This window comes from Penicillium pulvis (assembly GCF_028828015.1).
Source record: "Penicillium pulvis strain IBT 33274 chromosome Unknown contig_7_segment1_segment0, whole genome shotgun sequence".
Classification (NCBI taxonomy): Eukaryota; Fungi; Ascomycota; class Eurotiomycetes; order Eurotiales; family Aspergillaceae; genus Penicillium; species Penicillium pulvis.
Window position 1 is genome coordinate 3,112,406 of NW_026643079.1, and position 19,580 is coordinate 3,131,985.

At 49.1% G+C, this 19,580-nt stretch overlaps 9 protein-coding genes across 9 annotated transcripts; 4 read left to right on the forward strand and 5 right to left on the reverse strand.

The window, feature by feature from the left end:
- Positions 1-158: 158 nt before the first annotated feature.
- Positions 159-2,184, reverse strand: N7503_009126 (glycerol-3-phosphate dehydrogenase family protein). The gene is made up of 3 exons (XM_057068673.1): positions 1,718-2,184; positions 534-1,657; positions 159-478 (listed from the first exon to the last, which is right to left on the reverse strand). The coding sequence occupies exons 1-3, from the start codon at positions 1,984-1,986 to the stop codon at positions 423-425; spliced, it is 1,449 nt and encodes a 482-aa protein (XP_056919528.1). The 5' UTR covers positions 1,987-2,184; the 3' UTR covers positions 159-422.
- Positions 2,185-2,382: 198 nt separating this feature from the next.
- On the forward strand, positions 2,383-2,880 carry N7503_009127 (FAM207/SLX9 family protein; the record flags this gene model as incomplete). The annotated part of the gene is made up of 1 exon (XM_057068674.1): positions 2,383-2,880. One exon carries the CDS (start codon positions 2,383-2,385, stop codon positions 2,878-2,880), a length of 498 nt encoding a protein of 165 aa, XP_056919529.1.
- A 445-nt stretch (positions 2,881-3,325) lies between these two features.
- On the reverse strand, positions 3,326-5,208 carry N7503_009128 (FAD-dependent oxidoreductase; the record flags this gene model as incomplete). The annotated part of the gene is made up of 2 exons (XM_057068675.1): positions 3,326-4,366; positions 4,429-5,208. The coding sequence occupies 2 exons, from the start codon at positions 5,206-5,208 to the stop codon at positions 3,326-3,328; spliced, it is 1,821 nt and encodes a 606-aa protein (XP_056919530.1).
- Positions 5,209-5,852: 644 nt separating this feature from the next.
- N7503_009129 (putative ATP-dependent Clp protease) lies at positions 5,853-7,887 on the forward strand (the record flags this gene model as incomplete). The annotated part of the gene is made up of 3 exons (XM_057068676.1): positions 5,853-5,855; positions 6,080-6,446; positions 6,509-7,887. The coding sequence occupies 3 exons, from the start codon at positions 5,853-5,855 to the stop codon at positions 7,885-7,887; spliced, it is 1,749 nt and encodes a 582-aa protein (XP_056919531.1).
- A 468-nt stretch (positions 7,888-8,355) lies between these two features.
- Positions 8,356-12,390, reverse strand: N7503_009130 (uncharacterized protein; the record flags this gene model as incomplete). The annotated part of the gene is made up of 4 exons (XM_057068677.1): positions 8,356-8,953; positions 9,009-9,361; positions 9,422-10,261; positions 10,312-12,390. 4 exons carry the CDS (start codon positions 12,388-12,390, stop codon positions 8,356-8,358), a joined length of 3,870 nt encoding a protein of 1,289 aa, XP_056919532.1.
- Positions 12,391-12,905: 515 nt separating this feature from the next.
- Positions 12,906-13,828, forward strand: N7503_009131 (Rab family GTPase; the record flags this gene model as incomplete). Its single annotated transcript, XM_057068678.1, has 5 exons — positions 12,906-12,926; positions 12,979-12,991; positions 13,101-13,490; positions 13,562-13,642; positions 13,701-13,828. 5 exons carry the CDS (start codon positions 12,906-12,908, stop codon positions 13,826-13,828), a joined length of 633 nt encoding a protein of 210 aa, XP_056919533.1.
- An 804-nt stretch (positions 13,829-14,632) lies between these two features.
- N7503_009132 (ribosome biogenesis protein BRX1) lies at positions 14,633-15,797 on the reverse strand (the record flags this gene model as incomplete). Its single annotated transcript, XM_057068679.1, has 2 exons — positions 14,633-15,479; positions 15,553-15,797. The coding sequence occupies 2 exons, from the start codon at positions 15,795-15,797 to the stop codon at positions 14,633-14,635; spliced, it is 1,092 nt and encodes a 363-aa protein (XP_056919534.1).
- A 235-nt stretch (positions 15,798-16,032) lies between these two features.
- On the reverse strand, positions 16,033-16,815 carry N7503_009133 (pfkB family kinase; the record flags this gene model as incomplete). Its single annotated transcript, XM_057068680.1, has 5 exons — positions 16,033-16,198; positions 16,246-16,356; positions 16,424-16,485; positions 16,539-16,697; positions 16,747-16,815. The coding sequence occupies 5 exons, from the start codon at positions 16,813-16,815 to the stop codon at positions 16,033-16,035; spliced, it is 567 nt and encodes a 188-aa protein (XP_056919535.1).
- Positions 16,816-18,289: 1,474 nt separating this feature from the next.
- On the forward strand, positions 18,290-19,314 carry N7503_009134 (uncharacterized protein; the record flags this gene model as incomplete). The annotated part of the gene is made up of 2 exons (XM_057068681.1): positions 18,290-18,376; positions 18,439-19,314. The coding sequence occupies 2 exons, from the start codon at positions 18,290-18,292 to the stop codon at positions 19,312-19,314; spliced, it is 963 nt and encodes a 320-aa protein (XP_056919536.1).
- Positions 19,315-19,580: the final 266 nt, after the last annotated feature.

Consider the following 19,580-nt stretch of genomic DNA (forward strand, 5'->3'; position numbering starts at 1 on the left):
TAGTATAGGTATAATGTACCATTCTGAACGGATGAACTTTCCACCAACCTTCGTGCCAGTAGGTAGAGCCAAGAATTCCAGCCAATACTTTTGGGTGCAATATACTCATCTTCAAGGTTTACGATGTTCCGTGGATGAAGTGTGGCGAGAAAGATTCAGGCAACAGAAGGTTATCGTGAAAGTCTATTGTAAATCATTCGTATAGATGCGTAAGTACAATCGTAATCTTTATCTACAAGCCATCCCAAACCCTATTTTCCCCCACTTAAAGTCGGGCAGCATACCGAGCGCCATCATCGCCGTTCTCACCAGGAGTCTCAGAAGAAGAATTCGAAGTACGCGACACCGGAGGGCTAAAAATGAACCAAATTCCCGCAATTAACGACACACACTTAAAAAAAAGAGGCCGAAAAGAGGAGTTTTTACCGCTCAATGTACGCAGGGATATCTGCAACCTTCATACTACCATCCAGAATGCCTGTAGAACTGATGTTAGTAGATGTACAAATGTATAGTAGTAGTAGATGACTTACGGAAGACGGCAGTGAAAAGAGGGAACTTGTCTTCCAGGCCCTTCTTCTTCAAGAACTTGTTGACCTCTAAGGCGGTCAATGTACCCTGAAGACTTTGGCCGTTAAGCTCTGTCTTCTCAACCTCCTCAATCGACTGGTTGCGCTCGACGCTGAGCTTGGCACAACGGAAGTTGCGGCCGCTGCTGGAACTGGTAATAAGATCGGCCACACCAGCACTCTCCTCGGTGAAGGTGCGCTGGTCAATAGTGGCACCGAAGAACATTTCACCAAAGAGAACCATCTCCTTCAAACCAACACGCATCACGGCGGACTTGGCGTTGTCACCCCAGCCCATACCGACAACCCAGCCGGCGGCAATAGCGACAATGTTCTTCAAAGCACCACTGATAGAAACACCGGCGACGTCATTTACGACGCGCACGTGGAAGTATGAACGGTGGAAGAGGGACTTGAGAACGCTGTGGTCGATAGGAGGGTAGTCCGAGGGCAGTGCCTGCAACTTGACCGTAGACATATTACCCGACACATCCTTGTGCTCAAACTCGACCAGGTTTGTTTGGGAGCCCGAAGGCGAAAGCTGTGGGGTGGGAGCCTTAGAGTCCATGTGCGGGGGGTCGTAGGCGACAGTGGTCTCGGACCACTTCTCCTGGGCAACCTCGTTGGCGATGTTGGCCCCAGAAAGAGCACCACAGTAGATACCGAGGGACTTGCCAATGGTCTCTGAGAAGAGGTGGACACCATCCTCTGTGACATCGACACCCTTAATGCAGGAAATACCACGAGCGTAAGGCAGGATCTTGCCCTGAATTTGCTGGCAAGTCTTGTGGATAAACTGGTGGGGGAGGTTGAAGACGAGGATGGTGCTGTCCTTGACGGCATCCTCAAGGGAAGGGTTTGCGTGGAGGTTGGCCGGCAACTGAATTCCTGCAAGGTACTTCACGTTCTCATGGGCGCGGTTAATCACCTCAGTAAGCTTTTGTGGCCCCGGGTTGGCGGGGTCATAGTGAGGCGAGTCCTTTGCAATCTCAACGTTCTCTTCGAACACCCACATCTCAACCTTCTCTTCAAAGACATCTGGGTTGCTAGCGGCATTTTCGGCGACAATCTTAGCGATGGCGGTACCCCTATGGAAAGGAAAGGATTAGTTTATTTTTCTTGAAGGAGCGGTAAGAAGGGTCAGTTACCAGTTACCGGAACCCACCACGGTCACCTTGTGTTTGCGCTGATAAGGAGTGAGAGAACCCATGTTGGAAAAAGAAGCCGATGAATATGATCTGCACGGAGAAGAGCCGGGAGGCGCTGGCTTATAAAAGGATGCAGGGCTAGAGGACGGGGGCAATCGGGGAGGCTTGATAGGACTTTGGAGCCGAGTGGGTGGAGGCGACCGAGGCAAGACGGCCGTGGTACGCAGGCCAGGAAAGCAGATCCGATAACAACGGGTTGGGGAGGGCATCCAGAAAAGGCTGACCGGGACCCAATTAAAACAAGTTAGACCGGGTATTCGTTCAAGTATACAACTTCTGATGTCACTGCCCCAGAGAACTCTTGTGAGGGTTTACCCGAAAGGTGGAGCGAAGATTCGGAGCCTGCGAGACCTGCAATGACGGTCACGTCACAGCGAGCGCATTTTCGTCTGTTCCTGTGGTTTTCGGTGTGCTTTAGTCAAGAAGTGGATCTGGTACATCCAAGACGAGATGTGTCGTTGGTTGCTTTTCACAGGGACAAGGGGCGCGGGCGGTCAGAGTGGGGCGGCGGAAAACGAAAAAAAATTGGTGCCGATCTCACATGCGGGATTCAGTTGTGTGCTCCACGTCACAAACCGGATCTTTCTCGTCCCTACACACACGCAATGGCGAAGACGAAGACGACCGGAAGGACCGCCCCGAGGTCGACTCCTTTTGGAGATGATTTCCGAACAAGCAAGAAGGACAAGCGCCAAATTAAGCACGCGGGGCTGATGTCCAAAATCGCCAAGAATGCGACTAAGACCCCGAAAAAGCGTCGTGCCTCGAAGAAATTGGTCGCCAACCTCGAATCCCTCGCAGATGCCTTACCCGAAGCTGCAGAGGAGTCTCACGATGCCGCGAGTCAGGTCAACGTGATCAAGCAGAATACCCTACGTCACAAGCCTGGCGCTCTGAAGCGCAGGGAAAAGATGGAGAAAGTTGAACGGGATCGATTTGCGATGAACATGGCCCAGATGTCTGGTCTGCAGGCCCCAACAGCGAGTGCTGGTGAAACCACTACAACTACAACTGCCGACCCCACGGCCAGTCGGTTCGCTGCGTTGCGAAACTTCATCTCGTCGACGATGGAGCAACAGCCGGTTTTCAAGACGAACAATTGAGAGGGAACCTCAACATCGGAATTTAAAATCAACCCCTCCAATCCCTCTACTTTACTTGACGATACCCATTTCTCGTACTACATACGACTTCCAACCCGGGACGATATTATGGCTCGACCTTACAACCATGCACGTGCCTCAACCAACAACATTGCAATCGAAGTTCACATTCTCCTGCACCGATGATACCATGCAGCAAGATATGCATCTCTTGACTGATTCTGGATCTCAAAGACTTCAGTGCCTGATGAACTCGCTCTCAGGCACTTCGGGGAACTCTTCACTGAGGTATCCTCTGAAAAATAGTCTACCAATCAAAACAATTTATACAAATATTCAACAAACATTCATATATATCTTCGCGGTCACTAGTAGACATGGCAAACAACCTCACTATACTCACAGATGATTTAAAAGCCATCTAGTCAACGTGGAAATGGTCCACCTAATATCCCAACGGCCATTCTCGAGGCCCTTCAGTGACTGAAGGGCCACTGCTCTTGATTCTACACAAGCCCGCATCATCCCAATCCTCGCTGCCCACTCCTTTGCGAGCAATGAACAGCCCATTGGGATCCCACTTCTGCTTGATGCTGTACAAACGGGAATAGTTGTCACCCCAGAATGATTTTTGAAATCCTGGCTCATATGCATTTGCCTCGTTCAGATAGGCACCCATGTGGTCCGCTCCCTCGACAGACCGCAGGATGGGAATCTGTACTTCTGTCATGTTTTTTATGATGGCCGTTTGCTCCGCTGGTGTTGCAGTGGCACTCCAGCTTCTGCCAAAAAGTAAGTGCGTCACTGTTTTTCTCCACGCAGGGTTCACAGCGCTGTCGATCTTCTCGCCGTTGGCAGCAACAGCCCCGCCAGCGACTACATGGCCCACAATTCTTGAGCCTGGGGCCCATCCAATACTCTTCCAGGCGCTTGTTAGTCTAGATGGGCCATCTTTAGACAGCAGAAGGTCCTTTGAATAGAGACGTGATGCGAGCATAGCAATGCTTCCTGTACTGTCATGTGGTGGCCCCCCCAAGAGGACGCCAAATACCGTGGAGTTGATACTTGGCAAAGGAATTGCCATCTTTTGAGTTGCCACACCTGGTATTTTCTGCAATTTCAAAATGAGTGGTAGATATAAAAGCTGAATTTCGGTAACGTTGGTCTTCTCTGGAAACATGAGGAGCGAGTACATGCTGGAGACGCTCATATTTGCATTCAATGGCAGATTCGGCATGGTGAAGTAGTAACCTGAGCCTCCCGCAGCGTTGAGGGAGGGGAGGGCGGCATGCCATTCCTCCCAAGCATCCCAGAACTGGGGATTGGTGGCGGAAGTTGTAAAGTTCAAATTATAGGCAATCACCGGAACATCGGGGAAGGTCCTGATTGTGGCTCTGGTGACCACGCCAAAGGTACCTCCGCCACCACCACGCAAGGCCCAGAAGAGATCAGTGTTCTGATACAAGTTGGCAGTCACCAAGCTTCCCTGAAACTTCATATTAGCTTAACTCTTGGCTAGCCTGTCTGCAACTTCTGTTGACCACTCACGTTCGCGACTACCAATTCAAACTCCAACGCATTGTCTGAGGCCAATCCTTTCCAGGCCCCAAAAGGCGAATGCCCTCCTCCCTGAATATATCCGCCAGCTGCACCGACACTGTGGCTTGACCCAACAATAACAGTGCGGTTGTGGCGCTCAACTGCGGCATACAATTCGGGCAATTGTACCCCAGCCGCAAGATGGACCGCCGGGCCGTCACTAATATTCTTTGGTGCTCCATTTGGGACAAAGTCATCCACCAAATTGATATCCTTCATGTCATGCGTGAGGATCTGTAAAGACTCCGGGGCTGTCGAACGACCGAGGAAATCATGGCCCGTATTCTTTATGGCGAGTCGCAGGTTGTGGTCTTGGGCAAAACGAACAACCTGTTGGATATCAGAAGTACTCTGTACCTTGGCCGAATACAAAGAGATACGTCCTTGTCCACATGTCATATTGGCCGTCTCAATATAACATGATTGATTCTGCTGCGGCCAAGCCTCCCAATTCTCCCATTGAACTGCACCAGGCTGGGACGATCGCCAGACAGAGTCTGTCCAGAGATCCCTGACATTCTTGCATGCTGCGGCATTGAATTCTCCAGGAGAGCAAACAGATGCAACAGGTCGTACTGCCACCAGCTTATTGCCCAAGGTGTCGTTCAAGGTCGACCACTGCTGTAGTGAGGGCCAACAGCTATCATTAAGACGGCATCGGCAATGAGTGGACGGTTGTGCATCAACATTCACTGACAACAAGAGAGAAACCAGTAGTGTCTTAATCATGATCAATATGGTCTACAGCTACTATTCTGCCGGGGGGGGGGGGGCGCTTGCAGCTTTTTATGTGTGTATATCCATCTCCTACTTCCCCGGGGCAGTGCAATGCCAACGCGGAGATCCAGTGAATACGAATGACCCATCTTGGGAGGTGGTATACAGCTCTGCGAGAAACAAAAGCATTTGATGCTGCATGCGTTTGAAGAGTAGATTCCCTCGTATTCGTCAACATATGACATCATGTCTTTGGCTGCCGAAAACGAGTTACCACATCGGGTTTAGTGTGGAATGGGCTCGCGAGAACGACCCAAAATTATTGAGGTGTGTCAATAGGTACAGGTTAGTGCCGATAATGCAAGTAGTCACAAGCCATGGTTCACATCGTATTCTCCTATGTAGCATTATGGCGGAGCTAATTTGGCGCGGTATCCGGTCCTGCGCGACATCCCTTCAAGGCTCTACGTCACAGTATGAGCAGAAGACTGAATGTTCAGGTTTTCCTCTTAATTGGCTCAACCTCTACATTGTTGAAGAAAGGAGTTAGCAGTTGTTCTCTACAGACTTAAACTGAAAGTATTTTGAGCCTCTATCGCCAAGACTGAGTCACCTAGGGCCAAATTGTCGAAGCTTGATTTCCCGATCTTCCGAACATGGTCCGATGCAAAGCGGATGACTAAGCCGATAAGATCACCTGCGGGGAAGCTCCCCAATTGGTTATCTGATCCAACTCTTGCTCACCACAAGCACGACTTGATCCTTGTCCCTTCCCGATCCCAGATCTTCAGACCCCGGAGTCTCTAGGCGATGCTGTGGCGGCCAATTCAACGCCGGCTTCCTATTGCCCTGACGCATCGGGAGCTTATTCGATGTCGGCCAGGGCTGTTATCCGCCAGCCAAGCACGCCGACTATCCAGCGGCTCCAGCAAATTCCCCCACATCCTCTCAGTTTAACCGCTCCGACTTTACGAACCAACCATACACGGGGAGCTATGAGCCCGGACTCCCAACTTCTGGGCCCCTTGGCTCAACTCCAGCCTTTGGTGCTCCACGGATTACACCGAAAGTGCTGAAGCAGTATCTCGATCAGTATGTGGTGGGGCAAGATCGCGCAAAGAAGGTATTGAGTGTAGCAGTCTACAATCATTACCAGCGAGTACAAGAGCTAGCACGGCGAGAGGAAGAAGCAGAGGAGCTTTTGGCAAAGCGCCAGCGGAAGGAGGCAATTGAAACTCATCCTTTGGAAGGTATGTCGCTCGCGTTCTACTTCAATACGTAGGGGACGTTCTTAACCATGTGTATTACTCAGATGAGTACCCAGGCCAACCACGAACAGTCGGTCTGCCATCTACGCCCAAATCCCGCCAGGCTACACCCTTGGATCAAGCCGAGCTTACTGATACATCCCCGCTGCAATTGGACAAGTCCAATATCTTACTATTAGGCCCTTCGGGTGTCGGCAAGACGCTGATGGCTAAAACGCTGGCCCGTGTCCTGTCAGTGCCTTTTAGTATCTCGGACTGTACACCCTTCACACAGGCTGGTTACATCGGCGAAGATGCCGAAACTTGTGTACACCGACTACTCGCCGCTGCGAACTATGACGTGGAGCAGGCGGAACGTGGAATTATCGTACTGGATGAGGTCGATAAGATTGCCGCCGCCAAAATCAGTCATGGAAAGGATGTTGGTGGCGAGGGAGTTCAGCAAGCACTGTTGAAGATCATCGAAGGCACTACGGTGCAAGTGCAGGCCAAGCCCGAGAAGAACCCTCGCACAAATAGTCCTCCCAACTCTTACCCATCCAACAGTCCACTAGGAAACACTCCATTCCAGCCACACAGCGGCAACCCCCCTAACAAGGGCGAAGTCTTCAATGTTCGCACAGACAATATTCTTTTCATCTTCTCCGGCGCCTTCGTTGGTCTACACAAGTTGGTCATGGACCGAATTTCCCGTGGCTCGATGGGATTCGGGCAGCCCGTCCGTTCACACGACGTATCTGGTCCCTCGGATACCTCTTCCACAGAACCTCTTCTAATCGTTCCTGGGTCTGAAGAAGAAGAGCTATACAAAAAGCATCTCCCTTTCTTCACTTCCGCATCCCCCGCATCATGCAGCGAGCCCACCTATTTCAACGCACTTGATCTCTTAACTCCAGCAGACCTGCAAAGCTACGGCTTCATCCCAGAGTTGATTGGCCGCATTCCCGTCACCGCCGCCCTATCGACACTAACTCAGCCCTTGCTTATGCGTATCCTCACCGAACCTCGGAATTCCTTGCAAGTCCAATACACCACCCTCTTCTCCCTTTCTGGAATTGAGTTGCGTTTCACCACTCCGGCTTTGCACACCATCGCATCGAATGCCTTCAAAATGGGCACTGGTGCCCGTGCATTGCGTACAGAAATGGAGACGATTCTCAGCGACGCAATGTTCGAAGTCCCAGGATCAAGTGTGAAATTCGTTCTTGTAACTGAGGCTGTTGCCAAGCGTGAAGAGAAGCCTGTATATCTGGCCCGTGGTCAGGGGGGTAAATTCCATGCTATGATATCATCCGAAGAAAGCAACTGGGAAGAGAAGATGAGACGGGAGAAGAATGAGAAGAACAGGAAAAATGGTTCACAGAATGATTCTGGCGAGCATCCGTCAAGCTTCCAGGAATATCGCAAGCGCGCAGTAGGGTAGCTGGTACTCTTTGAATATTTGTTTCCACTTTTATATCTTCACCTGGTTCGGCGATCATGACACGACATACCCGGTGCTTTTATTTGTATTCTTTTTTCTTTTCACCCCCAGGGTTTATGGACATTCTCGATTTAGGATATGCTCATTTTCACAAACTCAATTTACGTTGGAAATTGTAAATTCCATCATGTTGGACTTCTACATCGACGCTGGTTTTCTCTTACTAGTATATAAGTAGAGGAAGGTAGGATTATGATAGCACTCAATAAATCTTGAGATTGTGGGTTATCAACAATTAAAATGGACTCAACGTAGTCCAGCAAGGCAGATGGGATATCAGGTTCGACAAAGCAGAAAGGTGTAGACAGGAAAGGAAAATACTATTAATACAGTGAAGCTGGATACAGACAATCGACTCAGCGAGAACAGGGTGCTTTAGTACATACATTCATTCATTGGTCGTGACATTCACCGGTAAGGCTGTACAGGGCCGGCGTTAGGATTGGTGTCCTTGAGCTTTCGAAGCCTAGGATCCCTGCTTTCCCTACGAGGCTCACAGGGATCCTGCGATTCCTGCGGGGTCTGAGGGGTCCGGGGAGTAGTAAGAGGGTTGGCTTCAGCAGTAATTTGTGGAGAATTGACATTGCGCTGCAGGCCGTTTTGAAGCCTGTCGTGAAGGACGGCTTCATCGGTGTTGTATGCTTTGCAGAAACCCTTGAAACCGCCCAAGATAGTAAGATGTCCCCAAGCCGACCAGCGGAGTAAGAGGGCTTCGTTCCTCTGGTCGGAAATGACAGCCATTCTTCGGAAGCGGGTTGCATTCATTAGCATCCATCCAGCAAAAGCCTCGACGAGATGATCTGCGTTTCGTTCATCTTGTGTTAGGCCCTTGGGGATGTCTGGGTGTTCAGCGCCCGTGCGCTGGCCATATCCTACAACGGGTAGACATAACACATTATTGTTGAGACTATCAAGGTGTTGGATGGAAAGACTGTTCGGTTCGAAAAGGGGGAAGTTTGGGTCCACTGAGTTCACCGTCTTGATACAGATTATGATGCTCAGAATGCTGGGTAGAGGTGTTAGTGGTAAAAAGCAAGAAAAAAGCGAAATTGAGGACGTACTAAGGGTCATCATCCTTGTTCCGCAGGGGATCGTCCAATCTCTTTTCTAATTCTGTCATCGCGTCTGGCCAAAGCACGAGTTTGGATGTTCCCGGGCTGATGCAGTGCTTGTGGTAGAACCAGCAGACAATCATGGCCGCTCGTTTCATATCCAAGAATAAATCCTCGGTAAGGAGAATTGCAGTACCGCTAGGGAAAAGACGCTGGATGTAAGGGCTTTTGCTGAGGAGTCGATGATCTGGTGAATCCAAAGGTCTATTGAGACGGACACTCCAAAAATTGAAGTCATCTTTCCATTGAAAGGACCGAATTTTCGGCCGTAAACTATCGTACTCAAAGAACGATTCATGGAACTATAGATAAAGTCAGTTGCTTCTATATACCTTGCTGGTGAATTGCTTAGTGTCACATACGATAACCACACCACGCTTGCAATTGGCTTGGAATCTTTCCCAACTCCTTGGGTCCCGGCTTGTCCAGCATCTAGCTTTATGCTGTTCAAGCCACAGCTCCATGAGTTGCAGTTCATCGCTGGCATCTTTGTCTTCCACAGGGAAATGGAGATAAAACATGTCGGCAATACTGCCATTGTTAAGGGTGGCGAGGGTTTTGACCGTTACTTTAAGGTTCGTGCTAAAAAAGGTGAGCATTTGAGCGATTCCGATGGCGGTTGAGTTCGCCGTATCCTTGTTAATGCCCCCCACTTTTCGCGATAGAACAACTGGCTCCTGGACATGTGGAGGGCTAGGAACTGAGATCAGCCCTCCGTCGGCAAAAGGGCCGTTTGGTGTATCTAAAGGGGCATTTCCACCATCATGCAGTGTTTCATCTGAAAACCGTGTATCTGTTCTGTTCAATTCTGTAAGTACCCAGGGGCGACGTTCCGGCTGAATAATTGATGAGCTGTGTAGCGAAGCCTGATTCACGTCAAATTTCGATGGGACATTGACAGATGCGTATGACTGCCCGGGTCTGCTAGATCTTGTGCTCAGAGTTGAAAAATCCAGCAAGGGACCCGTCACGGTAAGACAAATTGCCGCACCATCTGGCATCCCACAGCTGAAATGCGTAAGACGACGGTAAAAAGAGGACGAAGGGGAGTAGGCGATCCAGCTCAAGCCGCGAATGTTGGCCGAATAATATATGGCTACCTTTTTTTCCGTGCGAAGACGCTCGCCCATTAAAAACAGTGCTTCGTTCGTGTCTTCGAACCCTTCCATCCAAGCATTGCACCATCTCGGGGGGACTTTTATCTAAGGAAATGTTAGTAAAGTAGGATGTTCAATGAAAAAGTACCACTCACATCACGGGAGAGCTCTTCGTATTCTTCCATAGTACACATGTCTTTAAACCACATCTCACGGGGGTCTCCATAGCGCAAAAGATCGTACTTAGCGGCAACACGGTGACCACATAGTCTCACAGGGCCAATGTACTTCTTGTCGACGCCAAAATAAACATGCGCCAGAACCTCATGGTCACCTTGATTGTAGAAATAGCCATTCTTGACGAAGCAAACTGTGTCATCTGGGATTCCAAGTGGCATTTGGGCGATCTGGCCTTTCTCCTCTGCAGATATGACGGGTTGGTTAGAAGGCCCCGGCGCTATGACTGGAGACATCTCTTCATCGCTTCTGGAGAGGCCAGATTGGTTGAAAGATCTTGGTACGGTGACTGGAGGTGGCATTAGATCTCGATCCTCACTTGAAACAGGATTGCGACGAGCAATCTCATAGTATTGGTGACCGGATGTAGTGGTGACATTGGGAGATTTTACAGCCGGGCTGCGATCACTGGGTAATGTTGAAAGTACTGTGCCTGATGACCGCATTTGTTCGTTTCTTCGGCCTGAATCTGACGGCCTGTAGGGATCCATGTCACGTTCACCTGGTCTATAGCAGTCTCCACCTGCGCGAAATGGATCTAAAGGCCCTCGTCGGCTAAGTGGATCTGGAGATCGTCTGCGGCTGTCTGGATCTAGTGATCGCCGGCGACTGGACAAATCTGGAGATCGCCGCCGAGAGCTAGATGCACCTGGAGATTCTCGGCGGCTATACACACTTGGTGCTTTTTGGTGGCTTGCCTCTGTTGATCGTCGACGAATATTCCCTGCGGATGCGATAGGGCGCTTTGCAAAGTCAGGCAGCTTTGCAGGGTTGACTCGATCCGGAGACCTATCTCGTAAGGACAGCCTATCAGCTTTTGGCATAGTGGGCGGAGGTCGTATAGGTCGAAATGTAGTATCCGGAGCTTGGATCTCTGAAGGTGTTTCTGATTGGGTCGCTCCTGTAGATAGAAATGAGCTTGGTGAATCTGTAGGAGCCAATGCTGTAGACACCGGCTCTGACGCGTCTGAGGGAAGCTTCCCAGGCAGTTGGTTGCCAACGCCTGGTTTGTTCGTAATTGAAAGATGTCCGTAATTCTCTCTGCTGGGGAACTCGGATGGTTTCAAGAGCTCCAATTGACTGATATCGGGCACCCTCTCTTGACCTGAGCGCCGAGAATCACTACCCGGCCGTTTATGGCTTAGGCGAGCTGTTTGACCAGGCTGGAATAAAGAAGACTTCACAGGTGGTACTTGAGGCCTGGACTTTGGGTTGCTTGTTATCAGAGCTGGTTTTGCTTGCTGTGACTTTCGACCTGTTCGATTGGGTGCTTGATACTCGGCTTGGTTGGCGGGTTGGTTGTCTGCTCGCTGCGGTACTACCTTTGGGGCTGTCCTGGCTATTGCCCCTGATTCCTTGACTGCTTGCGCCCGCGTGCTTGTGTCTTGAGCAGGCTGGGAAGCGCCAGATGCAGGCTTTATGGGGTTCTTCTGTAGCACCGGGTCTGGCGCCGGTAGCTGCCCTGGAGAAACGGTTTCGGCGGAAACAAACAGAGATGAGACGTCTGATGAGATCGACAAGCGGCTTTCTCGCCTGTTTCTGACGTTATTGGCGGGTAGAGGGGGAGATATGTTTGCTGGAACAGGCAATGGGATAAAGTAGGAGTCGAAATCAGTGTTGAGCGTTGCGTTATCGGCAATCAAATCTTTCCCAGATGATTCAAATTTGGCCTGAATTCTTTTTTGGTCCCTTTCCCATCTCTTCACATCAAATCGACGTTCTCTTTCGGCTTCAATGAGGGGCTTCTTTCTTGCCCAGTCCATCAATGTATCACTGGAGTCGAACTGCTCAGCTGGCTCCCACGTCGCGTTCATCAGGTCATATCCAGCCCACTTGACTAAATATTTCGTAACACCCATGATGCGCTTCTCCTCAAGGATGGCTTCTACTTCGAATACCTCCTCCTCTGATTCTGACCCTCGATCCGAACCATCTCCATTTTGCAGAGCTGAAGCACCGGAAGGCCTCCCAACTTGATTGCCGGGGCTGATGCTCATCCTATCGGACCTGAGTAACATTGTCACGAGCTGATTTGATGCGCACAAGATGGGTTTCAATGACACCCAGGAAGTAGTTATGAAATAATAAAACACGTGCACAGGTGCATAACTTTCTTGCACTAAGGTGTTTTAAGGTCATCAACAGAGCCAGTGCGGAATGTTGTATGAAGATAAGGCCGTTTCCGGGAGTAGATGAGTATTCAGAGGCACCTGGTGCATTCTAAGTTGACAGAATTGGGCATTTCGAGAGCAAATTGAATGCCATGTCTGCAGGTTCAGCTTGTGTGAAAGCAATCTATGTATAAATATCCCAAATATTCAAAAGACTTGAAGAAACCCTTTGACGTTGCCGAGCGGCAAAACAACACCCACGTGACCTGAGCGTTAAGGAGACACTCCACCTAGAGACATCAACTCTCTCCCTATCGGCCTTCACTTACTACATCTTCCCGCTTTTTTTTCTCTTCTGTATTTCACCCCCCTTTTCTCCTATTCCTTCTTTATCCCTCAAAATGGCCAACGACGAATACGATGTAAGTACATATGTCCCTCTGTTATTGTTTTCGTCGCTGACCGTCGCCCCAGTTTCTCTTCAAAGGTAACGTCGCCTCGTGCAGCTGCCTACCGAGCAGCGCTGCGCAACCTCCTCCACCTCGTGCCCACCAACGGTCTTCCACCACAGGATAATAACTGACGGGAGTGTATAGTGGTGTTGATCGGAGATTCCGGTGTCGGTAAATCCAACCTGTTGAGTCGATTCACCCGCAACGAGTTCAACTTGGACTCCAAGTCAACGATCGGTGTGGAGTTCGCGACTCGCTCGATTCAGGTGGACTCGAAGACCATCAAGGCACAGATCTGGGATACTGCCGGTCAGGAGCGCTACCGTGCCATCACCTCTGCCTACTACCGCGGCGCTGTTGGTGCCCTTCTCGTCTACGATATCAGCAAGCACCAGACCTACGACAATGTCACTCGGTGGTTGAAGGAGCTCCGCGACCACGCCGACTCTAATATCGTGATTATGCTCGTTGGTAACAAGAGCGATTTGAGGCACCTGCGTGCGGTCCCCACCGAGGAGGCCAAGCAATTTGCTAGTGCGTCTACTATTCCCTGTCTTCAGGCACCCACTATAAGAGAGTTTGATCATGATGCTGACCTCCCATAGGCGAGAACAACCTCTCTTTCATCGAAACCTCCGCCCTTGACGCCAGCAACGTTGAGCTCGCCTTCCAGAACATCCTCACAGGTACGCCCCCACTCAGCGCCAAATACCCCACCTGCAAAGCTGACCTGCCCCTCTCTAGAAATCTACCGTATTGTGTCTAGCAAGGCCCTCGACTCCGGTGAGGGCTCCTCGGCCGGGCTCCCTGGTGGCCGCCCCGTCATCGAGGTCACTCAGCAGGATCAAGAGCAGAAGCAGGGCTGCTGCTAAACGATCCGCGAGAACGCTCCCGACCGCAACGACTCTTTTACAATGTGATATTGGATTGGCTTGATCCGTGATGGGGTCTGTAATTTGAAACACGGAGGACGATACACAGGCAGGATCTGGTAGAGAGCACATGGGGAAGATGGGGATCGTAACCCGGACATATCTCCCAATAGTCGGACCTTTGTTTTATTTTCTTTCCTACCCCGTTGCTTGTTTGTTTTTTTTTTCTGCGTGGTTTCCCCTTACGAAATTGATTTATTTTCCACCGGACCTATTCTTCTTGAATTCACCTGCTCCGCGATCGGTACAATGATCTTGGTTGGGCGTCACTGTGGCTATATGGGTTTGTACGAAGCCTTTTCCTACGAAATCAGTATATTAGTTCAATATTTTTTTTGCTGGCAGTCTACGTAATGTTTGGATACGGCAATTTATCGTGCGGTTAATTTGTGTTTAGTCCAGACGGGCTGCCACGACTCGGGCCCACTTGCAGATCCACAATATGAGGAATCATGCGTCTATGATAAGAATGTGGCGGTCATGGGCTCATATTAGTCCATTCTAGCCCAATTTGCAACGAACCAGGCCCAAACATAGAGACATCTACAACCTTAATATTTATCTGATTTTGAAATTTCTGTTTGTAAAACATGCAAGATACTTTTTGAATGAAAATTAACCAGTACAAGACTTTGCCTTGACGCCATAGCAGACCATGATATCGTCGCCATCAAATATACATGTAGTCGAAAAAAATCTCTAGAGTGGATCAAATGAATGAACGCTGAAACCCCACCCTGACCCTTATTTGAAAAGCTTTCTCGAATCCAGAGCATGCGGCTTCTGCGACGAGTTGTCGGTAAGACCAAGATCCGTCCGCTTGGCCACGCGATCGGTTTGCACGTCCCGGCGCGCGGTGTATCGACCAGCCTTGCCCATGCGAATCTCACGACGGACCTGGTTGGGGCTGACATACTCCTTGTTCTCGTAGATGACGGGGCCGCCGAAGCTACCCTCCAAAATAACAATGGGGGTCAGGACGAATCGGGGACCGATCTCGACCAAGGACACCTCGGGCATGCCATCTCCACCCTTGGGAATAGGCTTAGCAGTCGGCTCGCCGTCCTTCTTGTCGCTACCCTCGGACTCACGGATCTCGTAGACACGGATCCAGATCTTGCCATCAACACCAAAGATACCAATGACGCGGTCGACGAAGGGCTTCATGCCCTTGACACCACGCTTGGGAACACAGAAGACACCACGCAGCATCTCACGAACCAGCGCGCGGTACTCAGTGCCCGCAACACCCATATCGGGACCTTGCTCGTCGAATGATCGGTCGAAGACCACAACTCCTCTGCCACCCTTAAGGCAGTTGCCGGCGAATCCTGCGCCGAGCTCGGCCATGGTGTGCAAGTTGTTAAGGTGGAACTTGATAGTAGGGCCATTAGGAGGGCGCGAAAGCCAGAGGTAGAGATCCTGGCCGTTCTTGCGGGCCTCGAGGAAAAAGATCATGTTGCATGAGTGGAGATCAGCGAGTGAGTTGAGCAAAAGGTTGTAGCCGGCAGTCTTCTTCTTGGTATCGAGCTTAGTTTCCTTGTGAGTGTGAGGGAGGAGTGCGCAGAGATCAGTCATCAAGTGTCGGTGACTGCACGAGTAGCAAAATTGCGCTGGTCAGTAAAATGGATCTTGCTTCGAATTTAGAAGTGTCTGACTCTTACCGATGTGTGACACCGCGAGATGTCAGAATGAGAACTCGGGTCTTGGGCATGAAGCCTTGGGCAAGCATCTTCTTGGCTGCGATGATGCGATCCTCCTCTTGCTGTTCATCCTCCTCTTCACTGTCGGTGGTATCGTCGGCATCGTTCAAAAGCTCCTGCAATCCAGCCTCCATCTCATTATCGGAGTCATCCTCAATGGACTGACGTGCCTTCTTCTTGTTGACTGCCTTGTAGACTGCTGCCATGGTGACTGTGATTAGTTGGGTGCGACTGAATTAGATCAAACGCTAAAAGCTTCGGAGAAAAGTTAGTGGCAGAATAATTTTTGTTTCACACCGCCCAATAATTTCGGGTCACGTGTAGATATATTATCTTGGCGCGAAGTGGATCTTCTATGTTCTTGGTCTTTTCTGCCATTTCCATATGAGAAATATAGTTGAATTTATTTCATTATGTTATCTGAGCTTCGAATTCTCGAGTTTAAAGCTCAAGTACCCGGCTCAATCCTGAAAACCCTTCCTGCGCCACCTTCATGCCGGCAATTTGATTTGCAAACTTTACCTTAGTACCAAGATCCCATTCTTTATCTTTGCAATTCAAGGCATACAACATTCCTGCATTGAATGTGTCTCCAGCTCCAATTGGACTAGGCGTAGTTAGTTCACAGACTATCGTACCCAAATCAAGACTTACTCCACTACTCGGAAGTCCGCCGGGGTATAGGCGTCCACATGGACGAATTCTCCAGTTCCAGGCTCAAGGGCGTCGGCCCCATCCTGGCCCCAAGTACAGCAAAGCAAGATTCTGCAGTACCAATCCATTAGTTCAAAAGCTCCTACCAATTTCGGTTGTTGCAATCGACTAGTCTCACGCATTCTGTGCCTTGGTTGACTGGCTTCGCAAACATTCTTCCGCAGATGTATATCCAAGACTCTATGCAAGAGATCAGCCATGCTCTACTGTAAGTCTCACAAGATTCAACTTACCTGTGCCCAGGTCTTCGAGTAAAAGATCACATCGGCCAACTCCGCAAGTTCTTGAAGACCTTCTCTGCCGGGTTTTTCCAACTCTACACTGATGCGAGCAGAGGGGTTTTGCTTTCGGAGATGTTGAATACAGCCAAAAGTGACCGCAGGTATGCGACCCTAAATGTACATCAGAATGTATTGTACTACGTGCAACAAACAGACATACCTCAAAATGAAACCAGGTTGCTCGAGGACCCAGTTCTTCAGTGATTTGTATAAACTCTTCGAGTGTCATATCGGGAAGTTCATTATAGTTCACGATAGTCCTGCTGCCCGTTGACTGACTTTTGATAATGTAGCATGATGCTGGCTCTTGAAACTGCTCTCGATAACAACTATGGCGGAGCTGAATATGAGGCTCAAGTGCTGATATGAGTCGTTGCGAGGCTACCGACGATTTAGCTGGCAATATTGTGACAAGATTCAATGAAAGCTGTTGCCGGGACGTGGCTGTCAATTGTTGCAAGACCTCCAGGCTGTTTGCGCAGTTCCCGCCTCGTCGATAAGTAATATTTGATGCGCGGAGCTTCTCATCTTCTCCTGGATAATGCGATGTACTAAAATTAGATCAATAATGAGTGTTCAATTTTGTCCGCTGGTCCACTGCACATGCGGAAGGACATGACGCACCTGAGGATAGTATCCACATAGTATGCACCTATTGCGACTAAAGACATGGAATATTCCTATAGGGCAATTTGTGAGCACTCCAGCTTCTTACTGAACACAGAAAGTTACGAACGGGAATAGTTCGCTGGAATCTTCGCTGGAATCTACCTTCAAGTCTGATTGGGCGGGTGCGGGGCAGATTAGTCATGACTCATTGGTCTGCCGACCATAGTCATTTCGTCTGATTGGTCAATATCGCGATGCTCTTAGATCGTTCCATTGTCTGGTGCGTGATTTGTTCTTCCCAAGGCGTTTCTTTTCCTGAGGATGAAAGGAAAACAGACAAAAAACTACCTACCCTAATAGCCTGGTTCGGAACAGCAAACCTTGGAAACGGCATGATTTATCAATATATATAAATTACCTATACAACCTATCGACATGTTGCATTCAGGAAACCAACCTTATTAATTGTTCAGCTTTTATCTCTTGACGGACTGCCCTTTATAGCTTCTCAAAATGTTTGTCTTTCCTCAAAGCCTCTAGACCGCAATTAGCCCACCTAAATATGAGTGTTATTGCAAATAGGGCACGGAAGGCCACGTGCATCTACGGATGCAGTCTATCTCTAGCAAAAGCTTGCTTACATCTCCTGTATTGCTTTTGTCAAGAGGGAATTCACCACATTGGAAGGGGATCCTTTGGTATTTCATAATAGAACAGGGGTCCTATGGAAGCGGTGCTTAGCAAAGCATGAAGCAGATATTGTCTCTTTGATGTACAATGCACACATGGAGTGTAGCATCGCATCATCTAGTATCTAGTCTAGCAAACCAAGCTCTACAATTGACTTTAAGTCTTTTCAGGCAATCTTTGGCTTTCACCAACAACTCTCCTTCGTAGGTGCTTCATTGCCAGAATTCAGAGACTGATTACACGAAAGGTACTAAACTTGTTCCAAGGTTCTATTTGGTGCCGGCCTTTCCAAGGTTACCAGATACCTATATAATGGGCTAGTGTTCACCCGTGTGAACTCATTCCAGCTTCCACAGTTTCCTTCGCTAATATTTCCATCCAAGATATTTGAATACATACACATCATGGTTCAACGAGGCAAGGTTTTGGAGATTGAAGGGCCAACACCCAAATTTCTATATGCTATGCTCAAGCAGCTCGATCTCAAGAATGTGAGTGATGTTTTTCCGGAGACATATGTTGTTTGCAATGAAATTTCTCACATATTGGACAGATTGACTGGAACCGTGTGGCTACCGAGCAAGCAATATCCAATGGCCATGCCGCTCGCATGCGATTCTCTCGATTTCGCAACCAAATGGAAGGAAAAACTGGGGCTCAGCGACCGGGCAGAAAGAGAAACTCTAAGAAGGCCGACAATGTCAACAAAGGGGAAAAGGGAGATCCCAAAGCCATGGTATTCGAAATGCAAATACCGCCTCATCCTATCCCTGGGCCTAGCATGGAGAGCGGCGAGTCATTTCAATACATAAACTCTGTCAAATTTGAAGGAGACCAGAGGGTTCCCTTTTCTGACATAGGCGAACTATATCCGTGGTCCCAAGGAAGTCCAACCAGCATTACAAATTACCCTACTCCCCAAATCAACCCATTCATGTTACATGAAATGCAACACGGACTGTCATACCCTGGCATACCCTCGGGATTCCCTTCGGGCTTCCCCTCGATGTCATCAAATTCGCAATGGTTCTATTCTCCAATTGGAATGCCGCTGGACTCCACTATGCAAGACCTTCCAATTAGCCTGCCAGATTGTAACTACAATCCAGTCGCCACCTGGGAGTCCACCGTCATGAATCAGCCTGAAGTTCCACCAGTCAAGACTGAAGAAGATGTTCAGTTAGTCGAGGTGAAGAATGAACCAGATATTCCTATCAAAGTTGGAATGTCGCAGGATATCGCCTTCCAAGAGCTTACCACCAGCCTGCCAAGTTTCAGCTATAATCCAGCCGTTTCTTGGGAGTCCACTACTGTAAATCAGTCCGAAACCACACGAGCTGGAGTGGATGTTGAAGGGGATGTTCAGTTAGTTCAGGTGAAGACTGAACCAGATGTTCCTGTCAAAGTTGAGACATATCAAATTGTGTAAAGCGGCATCTGACATTATTGGACCATGGTATGAATCAAAAACTGGAAGTATTTTTTTTTCTCTTTTTGCATTACTAAATATGTAAGTAAGGAATTCGTTGTTTTCATGATTGGTGAACAAAATTTCAAGCCTGGTGTTAGGTTAGACTATAATGAAAACACAATAAAGTACTACATGTTCCCTTACGATTGCTTGAGATTAGTTTAATAAGATACTGTAATAAATAGACAGCTTTGCTCCCTCAAGCTTTCCCTTTCTCCACCCAC

Coding starts and splice junctions, on each gene's coding strand:
- N7503_009126 (XM_057068673.1), bottom strand. CDS start 1,986: ATGCCCTCCCCAACCCGTTGTTATCGGATCTGCTTTCCTGGCCTGCGT. Junction 1,658..1,717: donor GTGGTGGGTTCCGGTAACTG/GTAACTGACCCT, acceptor TCCTTTCCATAG/GGGTACCGCCATCGCTAAGA. Junction 479..533: donor TCTTTTCACTGCCGTCTTCC/GTAAGTCATCTA, acceptor TCAGTTCTACAG/GCATTCTGGATGGTAGTATG.